A 15,700-nucleotide genomic window follows, 5' to 3' on the forward strand; every position below is an offset into this window, starting at 1 on the left:
ACGTTTTAAAACCCTCCTATGGGGGCATCTGGGTGGCTCAGTGGGTTAAGCCTCTGCCTTCGGCTCAGGTCATGATCTCAAGGTCCTGGGATCGAGCCCTGCATTGGGCTCTCTGTTGATCAGGGAGCCTGCTTCCTCCTCTCTCTCTGCTTACTTGTGATCTCTGTCCATCACATAGATAAATAAAATCTTAAAAATAAGTAAGTAAGTAAATGAAACCCTCTTATGTAGAGACAGCCTCAGTGTGTGGACCTCGAGCTGCTGGCTCACCAGAGATCAAAGGAGAGCGCATGAGCGTTGGCTCTGATGGCTCGGGGTCCAGTGGTGTTCTTCCAGCGTCCACCCAGAGGCGGAGTAATGCCTGTAGTTGATTTTACTCCTCCAATTAGATCTTCCTCCTCTGTAAATCATAGCAATAATTCTGTCTGCTTCATAGGGCCACTCTAAGAACTACATGAGAGGACAGATGTGGAATGCCTGGCATTTTCCCATTGAATATTAGCCCAATAACCTAGGGGAGAACCCCACTTTCTAAGTGTGTTCTGGAAATGCAGGTGTACAGATGGGGCCGATGAGACAGAGTATTTGAAACCCGCTCCTACAAGTCAGTGTTGGGGGTGTCCTCTATGAAGAAACGTACCATACCTCAAAACCACTTCAAGCGACATTTCTTGGTTCCTAGCAGGAGAGCAAGTGTACTTCTCAGACGGCTCTGGGCGCCCCCAAACCCTAGGCAGGCACACTTTGATGTGGCAGTGGGCTAGTTAACACAGGCTAAGTTATGCTGTGGTCACACATGGCTCCCCAATCTGAAGTGATTTTACACAAGCAAAACTTACTTCTTGGGCATGCTACGTAAGCAGCGTGGGCTGGCAGTGGTGGGGACAGTGAGGCTTGGGTCCTTGAGGTCAGTGCAGGACGCGGCTCATGGAAGCGTTGTCTGACCCCAGCCTGCACGGTTGCCCAGACAGGAAACCAGGCCATGGCAAGTTACACGCTGTCTCGAAGCTTCTCCTGACGCTTCAGCGGCCAAAGCACAGGTCACTTGGTCTCTTAGTCTCCTCTTGCTTTGTAACAAGTTACCCCAGACTTAGGACTGAAAACAACACTGGGGTGTCGCTTATGATATCACAGGTTATTTGTGTGGGCGTAGAGTCCAGGAGCTGATTGGCTGGGTGGTTCTGACTCGGGGGTCTCTCATGAGGTTGTAGCCAAGGTGTGGACATGTGTCTTCTCTCATTTCAAAGCTCAGCTGCAGGACATTCAACTTCTAAGTTCACTCCCCAGGCTGTCAGCGGGTTTGAAGGATCTACTTTCCATCTCCCATTCCTGGGCCTCCTGACGGGGCTCCCTCACCAGGGCTCCCCCGGAGTGAACAACCAGGAGAGGATGAGAGAGGGCCGTGATCTGTTTATAACCTGGGCTCAGAGGTGACATGTCCCTGCTTCTGCCGCATCCGGGGGTCACAAGCAAGCCACATGTTCCGGTCTCCACTCAGGGCATGGGCTCCCCGGAGGCCATCTGAGACGCTGCCTCCCATATGTGGTCCCAAGTCACCTGTGAGCCCCCCAGCACTCTGGTTCTGCGCAGTTCTGCGAGCAGAGAGGCCGTGTTTTCTCTCTCTCTGGGAACGGAGCATGGGAAGCCGTTCCAGCTTCTCAAAGCCTCATACCGATCTTTTTTTAGGATCAATAAGAGCTCAAGCCCTGGCTTCTCAATCCGTCATCTCCTGACGGTGCTAAATTTACTAATTCACCCCAAAGAAGTAATGTGGTTTTAAATCCAATCAAGTCACTCCGTGCTTCACTCCATTAATCCCACTGATATATTTACTTGTAGCTAATGATGTTACAAATTTGCAGGGGGGGCGGGGGGGTAAGAAAAGAATCAAATGCAGCTTTGTTTTCTTATTCTTTTAAAGTGCTGGCTCTGATCAAGAGGGGATTGGAGGCTGCCGTTATGCAGCAATTGGTTGATCCTTCAAACCCTACTCCTAGCAAGGGGGACGAGGGGTGGCCCGCTCAGAGAAATACCACGCGGTGGGAGTCTGCTGCCATCTTGCTTGTGTGCACCCCCCTCCCCCCGCAAAAAGGGCAGCTTCTGCCACTGTGCCAAAGGCAGCACAAGACAGGAATTGTAAAAGCAGGTGAGGGACAGGTGTACCCCCTTGCAGAGGGGAGGGCTGCTTGGAAGAAGAGGCCAGGTGGTCAGGCAGTCCCCTAAGCATATCAGCAGTGGCCCCCCTGGATCAAGCCTGTGGGCTACCAGCATCTCTGAGCCAGGAACCTCAGATCATTCTCTTCTAAGCCTCTTATTGTACAGACAAGGAAACGGGCCTAGACAGGGACACTGGGATGTACCCAGTCTGAGGGGCATATCTGTATAAAACCCAGGTCTCCTGAGCAAGGGTACAGGCATTTCTACTTTGCAGTTCCCTCCACCGTGCTCCCTCCTGGGAATGAAATAGCATCCTTTCTCTGTGCCTGCGGTGACCAAGGGGTGGACAGGGGGCTGCAGGGGCTCAGCCGGTTCAGTCGTGGTCCCCTTCGGTGGGCGGTTCCTTTGCACTGGGCTGTCCCCTCAGCTGGAGTCCTGCCCGTGGTCCCATCTGGTCTGCATCTTTGCTGACCAGTGGGGGCCCCAAGTGAAGCAACGCCATCGGGGTTCCAGGCTCACCGGCAGTTTGAAGCAGAAGGCAGATGTGTGCATTCCTGGTCCAGCTGGGTATCTTGCTGGTGCCTCCCGCCTCGCCCCCCAGCCCCTCAGCACACAGCCACAGTCCCTTCCACTGTGTCTCTAGGAAAGGATGCCCTGGGAGTCTCGGGCTTTTGTTTGCTGCCTTGCTGAAGGCCGGGGAGGGCTGGCGCTGCTCTTGACCAGTAGAGGGCAGAAGAATATAATTTATTCGATCACAGAGCAAGACACAGGATCTATAGCTGCCAGCAATTTTGATGGTTTCTCATCTTGTGACTCAAACTTGCTCTCTGGAATGGATTCGGGCCATATTCTGGAAAGGGAGTTCTCAGTTACTGAGGGGTGGCCCTCCTGTGTGTTTTTTCCACCGGTGAAGACAGAGCCCCCCCCTTTAGGGCTGCTCAGACCCATCAGAGTGTGTCCTGGAGCGTGAACGGAAAGGGCCAGGCGCTCAGCGCACAGCCGGATAGGGGACTGGGGAGAGTGTGATCTGGAGCCTGAGGGGAGGTGGGCGAGGCAGACAGAGCTCTTGTCATGGGGCAGGTGGAGGGGGGAATGTGAGGACACAGGGTTGAAGGGGGGAGACCAGTGGGGGAGACTGGTTGCTGTCTTGTGGGGGGCAGGCGGGCGCTTGTAGGAACAGGCCAGCTGTGGGGCAGGCAGACCCCGCAGGCAGCCCCCCAGGAGGACTCTACTGGCCGTGATTAGACACTGGCATTCTGCCGCTGCTGCTCTAATTCTGTGTTTGATCCCTGTGTGGCTCCCGTGGTCCCTCTTCTTAAGGAAAGGTGCCTTTTGTAACAGCCTGGGGAAGGAGTGATGGTACAGCCAGAAGTGCTTTTGGAGGAAGCCTTTGTAAGAAGGCTGTGGAGAACAGCCTGTGGAGAACAGAACCTAGAAGAAAGGAAGAGGTGGTAGCAGGGGTTACCCCAAAGCCCTGAGTCGGCAGACCCCAACAGTGGGCTTATCAGAAGGAAGTTGATCCCGGCAGCCGCGAACTGACCGCTTACTAAGGCTGTATGTAGAACGTCTCACTGAACTTAAGGACGTTCCCCTCGGGGCGTGGGTCCTGCTCGTCGCCTACCTGCCAGCTGAGCCGTTCTCCTGCAGCGATTTTGAGTCCCGAGTTCCGGTGCTGGATGCAGACCTCTCTTGGAATCTTAGCTCTCCTGCTTCCAAGCGGTGTGACCCCCCCAGGGACGTGAGTTAATCACGCCAAGTGCATAGCCTGGCACCTGGTGTGTCGTAAGTGCACGGTCAGCGACAGGTTAATTCATTTCCGCAGCCAGTAGGATTCAAAGCCCAGGCCTCTGCCCGACTCCAAACCCGACAGCTTGTATGCCTGGAGTTTCTCCAGGACTTTTGCCAGAAGGCTGCCCCCTTCCGTGGGCAAAGGCCTGGCTGAGATGACCTAACCTCGCCTGCCCATCCGTTACAGACTCCTCCTCAGGCGGGCACCAGCTGGCCCCACTACGGCTTCATGGTGTTTGTCCCCGGAATCAGATGTGTCCGTATGTTTGCCTCCTGCAAATGGTCGACCCCCCGAGAGCTTCCTGCTCTGCCGTTCTAGGGCTGGCTGCGGGCTTCGTCAGATTCATACATGTTAGACTCCATCAGCTCAACGGCCCGGATCCGGCACGTTCCACGCTGTCCTCTACCCTCAGCCCCTCCCTGTCCCCAGTTTTTAATTTGGTCTATAACTTAAGGATACTCTTGGAATGCTTGAGTCCCTCAGCAAAAGTTTCACGAAATAGGTTAGATAAATAGGTAAATGGACCAAAAAGAATAAAACAAAACAAAAGCCTGCCCAGAGAGCCCAGGGCACCGCGTACGTATCAGTGTGGCCGGGAGGGACAAGGAAGTGTCCCCCATGTGCTTTGATTGGTTCCTTCTCACCGTCCTAGGTATCTTCATGGGTGAGTAGGTTGTTTGGTTAGTTTTAAAGTGGTTTGACTTTGTTCCCAGCGATTTTTCTTCCCTACCTGTGACGACAGCAGTCCTCAGGCATGGGCGATCAATCTCAACCTCTTGTGTTTAGGTGACTTTAAACAGAGGAAGCAAACACTGCCAAAAGCTTCCCCAACAAAACCACAAAAACCCTCCTCAGGTTGGATTCTGAGACATGGCAGGGTTAGAAAATGGATCTTGTAAAACAGAAATCCTTCAAGCCTGTAGACAGCGCGGCAAAGGCAGGCCCGGACTGTGCCGGTCTCACGGCGGCCAGACATCTCCATCACGGTGTTCCTTTGCCTCACTGCCTCCGCGCCTGGAATGGCCGAGAGGCCGATGAGAGCCTGGGTGGAGCTTAGCCGGCCCATCAGAGTCCCATGCCTCTGCGCGTGTGGCTCCCTCAGCCTGGGATCCTGTTCTCCTCCAGGTGCTTCTCAGTGTGTTTCTGTCCTTCGTGGGGGCAATTTGATTGACAGGTACATTTTGTAAATGAGACACCCAGGTGCTTCTCAGTTTTGTTCTGGGCGTCTTACTGACCACAGTCTTCACGAAAAAGCGGTAACTGCACTAATTTTTTAAGATCAAGATACTACCTAAAGCCACATTGGAAGAAAAGTAAAGAGGTTTTCACCCTGTTCCCCACCTATATGTCAGCACTTTCATGATTCCAAGCCTGCCCAGGGTCACTGTTCTTAAATTGCCGCTGTTCTTATTTCCCAAGCCTTTGGCGGTAGTCAGGGTAGTCTGGGTTCTGCTGCGGTAACAAACACCGCCAAAATCTTAGTTGCTGAAAACAATACTGGAGGTTTGTTTTGTACACAGCTCGGGTCAGCAGTGACCTTTTGTTCGTCATAACCTCTCAGGGACCATCCCGGGAAGATATCACATGCTTCTTTGATCAGGCAGGGCAAAAGAGCATGGCAAATCAGGCACTAGCTCATACAGGGCTCTGCACAGAAGAGCCCCCCAACAGTTCAGCGGCAAAACTGTGGTGTGTGGCTACACCCAAGTTCACGGCGAGGGAAGGTAATCCTTGTTCTCCATAGAGGAGACCCGAATGGAGACATCAGTAATGTCTACTGCACCATTCTTTGTGGCCCGACATAGGGAACTCTCCCTTAGTCAGCAGTGCTAGAACATTCTGGCTGACCAGGGACAATTGCCAGGCAGGCGCGAAGAGATTTTCACCATCGCTTCTGTGGAGGTGTCTCAGAAAAGACTCTTGGCCTGGGTTTAAGCATTAGCCATCTTCCTGTGAAGTATCGAAATCAGGACCAAGACTCCACCCCTTAAGCCAGCCCTGACCCGAGGGGCAGCATGCTCCAAAGCTGAGTGGTTTCTCCTCAGGACATTATTTCTCTCCCTGCCACGGTGCTCTGGATGGTTGCACTGGAGAGCGGGAGAAAAAAAAATAAAAATCAATACTTCCTAAAATGGTTAACTGTGATTTTCCTAGATCTACAAAATCCTAGCCCTCACCCCCGCCTGTCCCTACCACACCTTGCCGCAGACCCCTCTCTCCCTCCTTGTCTGCACCACAGGCAGGCTTTGGTCTGACACAGGTCATGTGCTCTTCCCTGTCTTACAAATTACGAGCAAACGTTGGCTTTCCACCCGTCGGCACGTACCTATGGGAGCGAGTTGACATGTTCACATAAACACACACACCCCCTCCACTGCAGCCCCTCTCCCTGGGATGTTTCCTCACACACAGAAGAGAGTCACTAACTTCGTAACTAAAATACGACTCTCTCCGTGCTACTAATTTTGTCCCCCCCAAACGAGTGCCAGGTTTTCTCTCTCTCTACTGGCTCACATCTGCGAGCTCTCAATTCCCCCTTTATGGAGCCCATCGACAATGGAGGGAGATACCACAGCTCCCCGTTTATGTCTTTTGTTTTCATTCATTGCTTGGCAGCAGGTGAAGAAACACCAGCAGTGACTGGAGACAACATTCCTGCTCTGCTACCTGAGGCCATCTGACTTCCCTTTCTCTTCTCCTGTTTGCATAAAGATGCTTTCAAGGTCACCTTGAAAGCATAGGTTTTCCCATGCTTTTTTCAAGCCTTCCCATACACAAAACAAAGAAAACAAAAAACCCTATATCTTGAAATTCCCCATTCATGTAAATACAGACTACGAGTAGCTACAAGAGCTACCATATACAGAAAACCTACGTGTCAAGTGATTCTTGCTTGCTACCTCTCATCCTTGCACGCAGACTCTGTGGATGTCACTTTTATTTTGCAAGTGATCAAAGTAAGGCTCAGAGAGAGTAACTAGCTTGCCCAGCATCACTTGCTAGTGAGGAACAGAGCCGGGATTCAACCTTCTGCCTGCCAAAGCTTATGCTCCTTCTTCTCTGACATGCAGCTAAGCGGAAGCATCTGGTTCATCGTAGTGCCCTAGATATCGCTGGGGGGATGCCGACCCCTCCAGGAGAGAGACCACTGATGCTCCGGGGACCAATGGCAAAGTTGGTGCTCCTAGGCCCATTGCACAAAGGATAGGAATTAATGATCCATGCAGGGAGCCCAAACCAAAGTCTAGATGGTCCAGAAGGGCAGTGTAGCAGAGTAAGAAGGAGGCTGGCCCTTGGCATCTGAATGCCCGTCTTCCAGTGTTAAACTCCATGAACTTTGGCAAGGTGCCTACACTTTTCTTCTTTTCTTTCTTTCTTTCTTTTTTTTTTTTTCCAAGATTTTATTTATTTATTAGAAAGCGCAAGCAGGGGGAGCAGCAGAGGCAGAGGGAGAAGAAGCAGGCTCCCTGCTGACCTAAGGAGCCCAATGTGGGACTCGATCCCAGGACCTGGCATCATGATCTGAGCCGAAGGCAGTTGCTTAATTACTGAGCCACCCAGGGATCTCAGGACCTGCACTTTCTAAGCCTCGATTTTTCTATCTATATAAGATAGGGATAATAAAAGACTCTACCTCGTAGGGTTGTGGGGAGGTTTGACGAGAACAGTTAAGAATATGCATGATACATAAGGCCCAGCGCAGAGTAAGGAATGATGGCTGGGCTCTTCCTGAGTGTTAGCTGAAGAGTCTTCAGGGAGAACATTTGCAAATGGTGAAGGGCTGGTCTGGTGTCATGTCTCATCCCAAGCCTGTCCATCCATCTGGTCTAGGCCTGTAGTCCTCTTAGATCTTGGCTCGTATGCCCTGCCCCCATGTCCACGAATGTCCTTCTGTCCTCCAGAGGTACGGGATTATCATCAAAGAGACATTTCTAAGCAGCCCATCTGAGACTGCTCTATGAAAGAGAGTTATAGAGAAAGAAAAAAAAAAAAAAAACCACCCAGGGGTAAGCTATAGTTTATGTCTTCATGACTTCAGCTGGCACGTCAGAGAAATCATAGCACAAGATGACCAAACCACATGCACACCGCCTTTAAGCATTAAGTTGGCTGCAAAGCTTTCTAATAAAGGACTGCCCCAAACCACAGGCCACAACCAAGATTTGAAGTAACCTACCCCACTAGCCGTTTGGAAACAGGACCCTAGCTGTAAATACGGAGCTAAGAGTGTTTAAATGCCCAAGCACATGCCATTATTCTGAGCCCCTCGGGTCTGGTGTGGCTCATTTGGCCTCCCCCTCCCCTCAGATTCCAGAAGGTACTGACCATCATCTTGGTCCCGTAGATCAGTCAGCAAGGCACAGAGTTCAGATCGCTAGGGTCCCGCAGGGAGAAGTGGCAGGATTGGCTGGATTTCCCTCCAGGTACCCTGGCTCTCAACTTCATTCTGTGCCATCCCTCCGCTCCCCAAACCTGATTTGAGGCTGGGAGTGGGGCGTTGCATGGGATCTCCGGGTCACTGCTTTTGGAGGGGTGCACGTGAGAACCCATGGTAAAAGCAATAGACCCTGGTACTTTGTCCGCACACCCAGGCAGCTCTCCGGAGCCCATCAGCTCCAGCCTTAATTCCGAGGGTGTCTGGCTTCTCGCTGTTTTTGTTTAGACTGATAGAAATATAGGGTAGACAAGAAAATTAAGGAGAGAAAGCAATCAGCCTTCAGCTTTGGGAGAAACAGAAGCACTGATGTGGAACGAAAGGCTGGCTTGTGGAGCGTCCAGTCCCCCCGCCCCGCCTGCCCCCACATCCTCGAGGCCGTTTCCAGAGCCCCCTCCCGTCCGTGCACCTGACTCTGACCCTCAGTCACATCCCGGCCCGGCTGCGTCCTCTCTTCCTAACTGTGTTTTTTTTCCCATTGCAGGTAACCTGGACATCACTCCAGACGACCCCCGCTGGATCGGAGCCTGGTGGGGTGGCTTTCTGCTCTGCGGTGCCTTACTCTTCTTCTCTTCCCTCTTGATGTTCGGGTTTCCACAGTCTCTGCCCCCGCACTCAGACCCTGCCATGGAGAGCGAGCAGGCCATGCTCCCCGAAAGAGAGTACGAGAGACCCAAGCCCAGCAACGGGGTCCTGAGGCACCCCCTGGAGCCGGACAGCAGCGCCTCCTGCTTCCAGCAGCTGAAAGGTAGAAGCGCCTCAGATGAGGGTGGCCAGAGCAATGGAGGGGGGTCATCGAGGCCGCCGGGTGGGGAGAGGGTACCTAGGGCAGGGTGCTGGGAGCTCGAGGTAAAATCACGCTTATTTTGCATGGTTTGCCTTCTCTGGTCCAATGCTCAGCGTCAGCCCTGAGAAGGAAATGACCTGATGCGTAAAATAAAAGCGGGGTAGCCACCGCTCAGTGAAGGGGCAGCAGACCAGTCTCCCCAGCAGAGACCCTGGTGCTTAACAAAGCACCTGAGGCATAATAAGCAGATAGGTCTGCGGAAGGAAGGTTCTAGATGTCTTGTGGAGTCCTTGGGCTCTTTCCGGCCCCCGTGTGCCAGCGCAGTGTAGCAGGAAAGGACTTGGGAAGCAGGGCTTCCTTGCCTGGTGGGGTCATTCTTCAGAAGCCGTATCCGAAAACGCATTTCCTTAGAGTTGCTGTGTCCTCCTGTCCCCTCCGTGCAAGATGTGCACCTCTGGAAAGACGTATGAACTCCGTCTTAATAACAGAGTACCCCCGAGAAGGTGGCCAAGCTCTCCCAGTCGTTTTTAAAGGAAACCAAACGCATCTTTCCTGATGAAAATGGAATGATCCAGAACGAGAAGCATCCTCCCGCAAACCCCAGCCCTAGGTTGGTTCCATGTTTGGCAAAAGGTCTTCGAGGCAAACAGTGCCGCTGCAGCCTTGAGCCGCAAGGCGTCTGTCCTGGCCCTCTCCCCACCGAGACATCTGTGCCGTTCTCCTGAAGTCCCAGGACCCCTCTTGGATCCCCTGGAGAACCTGCTGGCTTTTTGAAGTGGACAGGAGCAAGGCTTGGGGCACCCCTCCCCTGTGAGGCTGGTGCGGGAGGATGGGGACGGTCCCCTTGTGGCAGGATCTGGACGCACCTGTAAATGGTGCCAGGCTGCCAGTGACCCGTTGAGAAACTGGGTGCAAGTCTCTTTACCGAGCTTTTGTGGGATGAGGAGCACCCCTCCTCCACCGGAGCGGCTGGAGAGCCATGGAGAGGAGCTCAGCACCGTCCCTGTGCTCCGGTCCCTGCTCTACTCTTCTCTCGAGCTGGGGTCATGAACTTCTCCATGCTTTGTTTCCACAAGTGAACAGGTTTCATAGTGTTCCTGCGTGATGGTGGGGCCGAGAGAATTAAAGCACCACCTGCAGAAGACGATCTGCTAATAGCACCTGGTTGTCAGGGAGGGATCGGAAGAACTTGGGTGAGTTCCCAGAAGGGACTAATTGATAATCTAATGTTATGTCGGAACCCATGTTCCATGATTTGGAACTGTCCACGGAAGGTCTGCAAAGTTCTCTAAGTTCCAGAATGCACGGGTAGGAGAAGGCCACCCACTTTGTGTCTTCGGGGGTTGCCTTGGCTAGGACCCCCAGGAGTTTGTGCTTAATAGAAGACCCCCCCCTCAAACACACACACACATGCACCCAAACAGCCAGGCAGGGGGCGATGCCTACTGTTCATCTAATAGCACAGGTGGCCACACAGAGTGTCCCAGTGACCAGATCTGCAGGAGAAAATGGGGCTGGCCCAAGTGGGCCTTGCAGGGGACACCCTGGACTGGAGTGGTGGCAGCCTTTCTGGGTCTTTCTTTGTCCCAGGGTGATTACAAGAGCTCCGATTGCAAGAGCTGCACCAGTCATCGCTTAACTTTAATCTCTGGGGGTGCAAAGATGAAAAGATACAATGGTGCCATCAAAGCACTCACCCATCCAGTCTGGGGACAGACCAGCAAGCCAGCAAGGGCAGCCCAGTGTGGAAGGGACAGCAGGGCCGGGCAGCAGAGGAGGTGATGGGCATACAGCAGACAGGCAGGGTGGGGAGCCCACATCTTGGAGCAGAGGCAGAGGGACATCATGGCTTCAGAATTCAGTTCTCATTAACCCATTTGTTCAGCATGTTCTGAAGTCCTCTGGGTTCCAGGGACCCAGTGGTCACCCGGACAGCTGAATTGTGGAGTTGTGTTGTAACTGTGGGGGGTGGGGGGTGCATACAGTAGGCAGAATTGAAGCAACAGCAGGGTTTGTGCTGAGCTGACAACGCACAGATGGGTAGACAGGTCTGAGACTCACTGTAGCCATAACGACCGTACGCTGTGGCCTGTGGAGGTACATGGGCTCTACTTCTACTAATTAATGATTTTTAATTAGAATTAGCCATTCCCGGAGGCAGTAGGTCTATTAATGGACCTAAAGAATGTCCCAGCAGGAAAGGAAGGCAGTGTGTCTAGAAGAATCCCCAGGAGACAGGATCCAGCGACGTGAACTATTATGCTAATAAACACGTTTTACATGCGCCAGCACATGGATCGGGGCGGGGGGGAGAACGTGGTGGTTTACGTCCGTCATTTTTCCACATGAGACCATGTCTTTGCCATGTGGATGTTTCCACCAAAGCACCGTGTGGTGTCACTGAGTGCTCCCAAACTCTTTCTCCAGTTTGCAGCCTTGGAAGCCCCCGTGGTCTCCCCGTGTGTATTTATGGGTACCGACGAGCTGAGCAGGGTTGTATATGGAAGGATTAACGTTGCTCTAAAAATATCTATGTTGCAATTTGAATCTGTTCCATTGAGTTTGCAAATGGGTTTCTTCTTTGGCTGTCCGTCCGTCCGTGGGCCCTGCCGTGCTGTGCAGATAGGGAAGGTCCCTGAGCAGAGCCGGAGTCCTGTGCCCAGAGCAGCTGGGACTCCTCCCTGCTGGGACTGAGGCCGTCTCCCCCACTCCTGGGAGAGCGCTGGGGCTGTTCCAATCTAGCTCAGCCGCTTCCTAATCTTGCCACCTTGGCCCTGGCGCGTCATTCCCCTTGGCTTTAACATATGGCGTCTGATTGATATTATTACTTATTCTTGTTTATAGACGAGGAAACCAAGCTCTGGTGACGTAGGACTTAAGGCCCGTGGCTTGCTTTTCAGGGTGCTCTCCCCAAACATGTGGGCTTTGAAGGTCTCTTTCCAACAAAGTTGGCCATCGTGGAGTTTGCAACTCCTATAGGAAGAGAGAGAAAGCCCAGAGTGTTGTTCTGTAACATGTAGAGAAGCTGTTACTTCCTGCACAGCCCACAAGTCCCCTTCTTGTAGTGACTGTCACATGACTGTTTAACAAAGCAGGCAGCAGGCAAACAAGTGCTTGGATTTATTAAGCTCCTGTATCTTTCCGGGTGGGAGTCTGCAAACCTAAGACACATTTTTGTATCTTAGCTGTGCAACCAGATAGCTTTTCCTTTGTGCCCTGGCTCTGCAGCCCTCTTCCCCAGCCCTGTTCTTCAGAGCATTTTGCTGGTTCGTCTTTCAGGACACCATCCCCCTCCCTGCCCCTTCTCATCCTTCCTTTGCGTCTAGCACCGTGTCTCCTCCTCTCTCTGTCGTCACTGTGCTGGGGAGGACAGCACCCATGTGGCTTCCGGAATCTAGATGCTCAGGGTTTGCAGAATAGTTTGTAAAAGTCTAGACCCAGAGGGAGGAAAGAATTGGAGGGACTGTTACAGACAAATGGGCAGAATTACCACCAGCTAGTGTGTTAAATCACACATCTGTATTTTGTAGTTTATACAGAGACAGTCTCTGCTGTCGCCTGTCCTAGGGGCGGTGATGGTGGGGATCCAGGCTCCTCCAGTGGCTGTACCCTGTGCACCCTCCTCACTGTGCTCTGTCTGCTTCCTTCAACGCATCAGGCACTCTCCTTTCTGTTCCCTTGTGGGCCTGGAACACCCTTCCTCTCTCGGTCCACTTCTCGACTAAACCCGGTCTCCCCTTCCAAGAAATCCCTCCCTAGAGTCCCACTGTGCTCGTGCCCCCCACCCTCCCGTGCCCAGTGTTGGATTAGCTTCATTCCTCTGTCATCTCCACGGTCCCTGCAAAGCACCTGTCACCCCACCACCTGGTGGCTTCTCAGCTTGTCGGCCTCTGCCCAAACCTAGTGGGTTCTCCAGGGACAAAGCTTTCGTGCATCTTTTTGTTCCACTGCCTGGCACGGTACCTGGCACATAGGTGGTATTGGCTGAATGAATAAACGAATGAATGAATATTTTCTTGCCGGCTTGCACGCACACATGTGTATACAAACACCCACTGGCAGCAAACGTCAGTTTTCCACACACTGTCATAGTTAACGCCCCCCACACACACCCCTACGAGGCTTTGGTACCATTTTACAGAGAAGTAAATTGAGGCTTAGAGACTGAAAGGTGAGGTGTTTGAGCCCTGGCAAGGGCCCCAGAGCCTGTCTTCTTCACCACCACATTAAACTGCATCTCGGGGCCATAAGTGAACTCTTGGAAAGGAGCAGTGGAGTGGGCAGGTGCTGGCCGACTTCAGCGGAGTGTGCTTCAAGTTGAGCTGCTGGTTGCAACGGCACCAGCGTGCCCTAAAGCGGTGGGTCTTTCGGACGAGGCTATGGACTAAAAGGGAGGGAGGAACCCGCTCCCGGTAAGCGTCAGCCCGCCCTGGCCCTCTGATGGGCCCTCTAGCTGGGATGAGTGTGACGGTTCCAGAGGTTTAAAATCTGCAGGCAGCGCCCTGCCTTTGATGGCTGGAAGAGAAGAGCAGTCAACGCTGAGCGCTCTTGTCTCCGTGCACTTCCCGCTGGCTGCCAAGTGGCCTCTTCCTGCCGCACCGGGTGACAGCAGGGAACAGCTGAGCCAGCAGGGGTCGGTGGGGGGGGGGGGTGTTGCTTCAGGCTTAGGGGTTTCAGAACCACCCCAACACGTGCAGAACGGTTTACGAGTTCCCAAGCACTTGTGGGGACGTCCCACTGGGCCACTGCAGCCCAACTGATGAGCGAGTGGTCCTCCTCTCCGTGCTAGCCATCCAACAGAGCTCGGGGTGCGACCTCATGGCCAGGTTGTCACGGTTGCAGAGGATGCCGGGGGCACTGGGGTCCGGGTCCCGCACACGCCCCCACCGGGTGCCCCTCCGGGATCCACTGGACGGTTGATGAACTGACTGAGGAGGAGAAGGGGAATCTGCCTGGGGCCGACTGAACCCAGACCCTTCCTGTGTCGGAGAACGAGCCCTCTCCCTGCTCTGCTTGCTCCCTCTCCAGGGGACGAGCCAGTCCAGTTGCCGAGGACGTTCACTTGCAGGGCAGGTGAAATCTGCCCGGGGCTTTACGCTCTCTGCCCTCCTGATGCCCTCCGTCTCCAGGTTCTGCGGATTTTACCACCTGAATCCGTCTCCAGCCCACTCCGGTGTCTCCTGCACTCCAGCCCGCCCTCACCCCGCCGGGCAGTTCGCACATCATGATGGCGTCAGAATGCACCTGATCCTGGGTCCACCTCGTGCGTAAAGGGACAGAGGCAGAGCCCTTCACAGGGCCTCCCAGTGGTGCTACTCTGCCCCTCCAGCCTCTTCTCACACCTTGCCACCCTGCCCCTCCACACCAGCCTCCCCTCCCCGGCTTCCTTCTAGCCCCCTGAGTTCCGCAGGCTCCCTTCTTCCCTCCCAGGACTTTGCACTTGCTGTTCCCTCAGCTGGAATTCTGATCCCATCTTCAGGCTTTAGCTCACAATCATGTCCCCAGGGACATTTCTCTGTGCCCGCCTCCCCACACCCCAGGCATGTTGCTCTCTGTATCACAGACATGATGTTACCATGATGTGCGTGGTGATTCACTGAGCCCGTCCGTGAGCTCCGTGTGGGCAGGGGCTCCCTCTGTTTGCACTCCTGCTCTCGTCCGTAGGTGCTCAGTATGTGTTTGATAAACGGAGAGATACACGGGTCACTGGAGGTGCGCTGACAAGCCGAGCACAGTTTGCTGCTTTCCTTCAAGCTGTCCTCCCCTCCCCCCCGACACCCCTGCCAGCCGCCCCCAGATTTTCGGCCTGGGTCTGACCCATCCATGCACATGGGTTTAGCAGGAGCTCCAGCTGTGCTGGGGGCCAAGGCTAGCCCCCAGGTGACCTGCCTGTGTGGGGAGGGGCTACCGCCCCAGTTGCTGAGGTTGACTTGCACTGGTGCCTCTGGGCGGTGTGAGTCCCCTGGCAGGTATTTGGGTCTAGGACAGGGTGCACATTCGTCCCCACCATTATTCCTTTCAGAACCTGCCTCGTGCCTCTAACTTCTGCAACTCTGCCAGACCTTCTCCAACCTCTGCCAGCTAGCAGTCCGTGTCTGCCACATTTTCCTGAATGGTGGGTCTGTGCCTTTCCACATCACGTTCTTGTGAGGAGCCTGGTGATCTGAGAGCCCTTGTTCTGCAGGTTTGATGGCTGAGTGATCGCCTCATGTGGATTCCCCGTTAAGATCTTCTTTCTTGATTCCATGGCCAAGGAAAGCATCTGCCTTCCCAAATGCTTGAAACCCTGTGCCAGGCTACAGTTCACATGCTGTTGTGTTTGTAGGTCCCCAGGACCTGTTTGGCCACAGGCATGTTCTTACCAGCACTGGAGGACGATGTGCTGGGGCGTCATGTCTAGGAACAGGTCACAGGTGATTTCAACACAGTACCTGAGACTACCGGGGGAGGGCACCTTGCCCAAAGTCTGGCACACCGTGGGTACCCCAGGAGTGTATTTTGAATGAAGGAAGGAGGTTCAACAACTAGAGGA

At 53.7% G+C, this 15,700-nt stretch overlaps 1 protein-coding gene across 2 annotated transcripts in view; it reads left to right on the plus strand.

Moving 5' to 3' along the window:
- SLCO3A1 (solute carrier organic anion transporter family member 3A1) overlaps nucleotides 1-15,700 on the plus strand; it is a 298,647-nt gene that overhangs the window by 221,857 nt on the left and 61,090 nt on the right. For both annotated transcript variants that reach the window (XM_045067342.1, XM_004774150.3), the window contains exon 4: nucleotides 8,866-9,129. In XM_045067342.1, coding sequence (XP_044923277.1) covers nucleotides 8,866-9,129 — 264 coding nt within the window. The remainder of the gene's footprint in view (nucleotides 1-8,865; nucleotides 9,130-15,700) is intronic.

This window comes from Mustela putorius, unplaced genomic scaffold, assembly GCF_011764305.1.
Source record: "Mustela putorius furo isolate JIRA1106 unplaced genomic scaffold, ASM1176430v1.1 tig00003875_pilon_pilon_pilon, whole genome shotgun sequence".
NCBI lineage: Eukaryota > Metazoa > Chordata > Mammalia > Carnivora > Mustelidae > Mustela > Mustela putorius.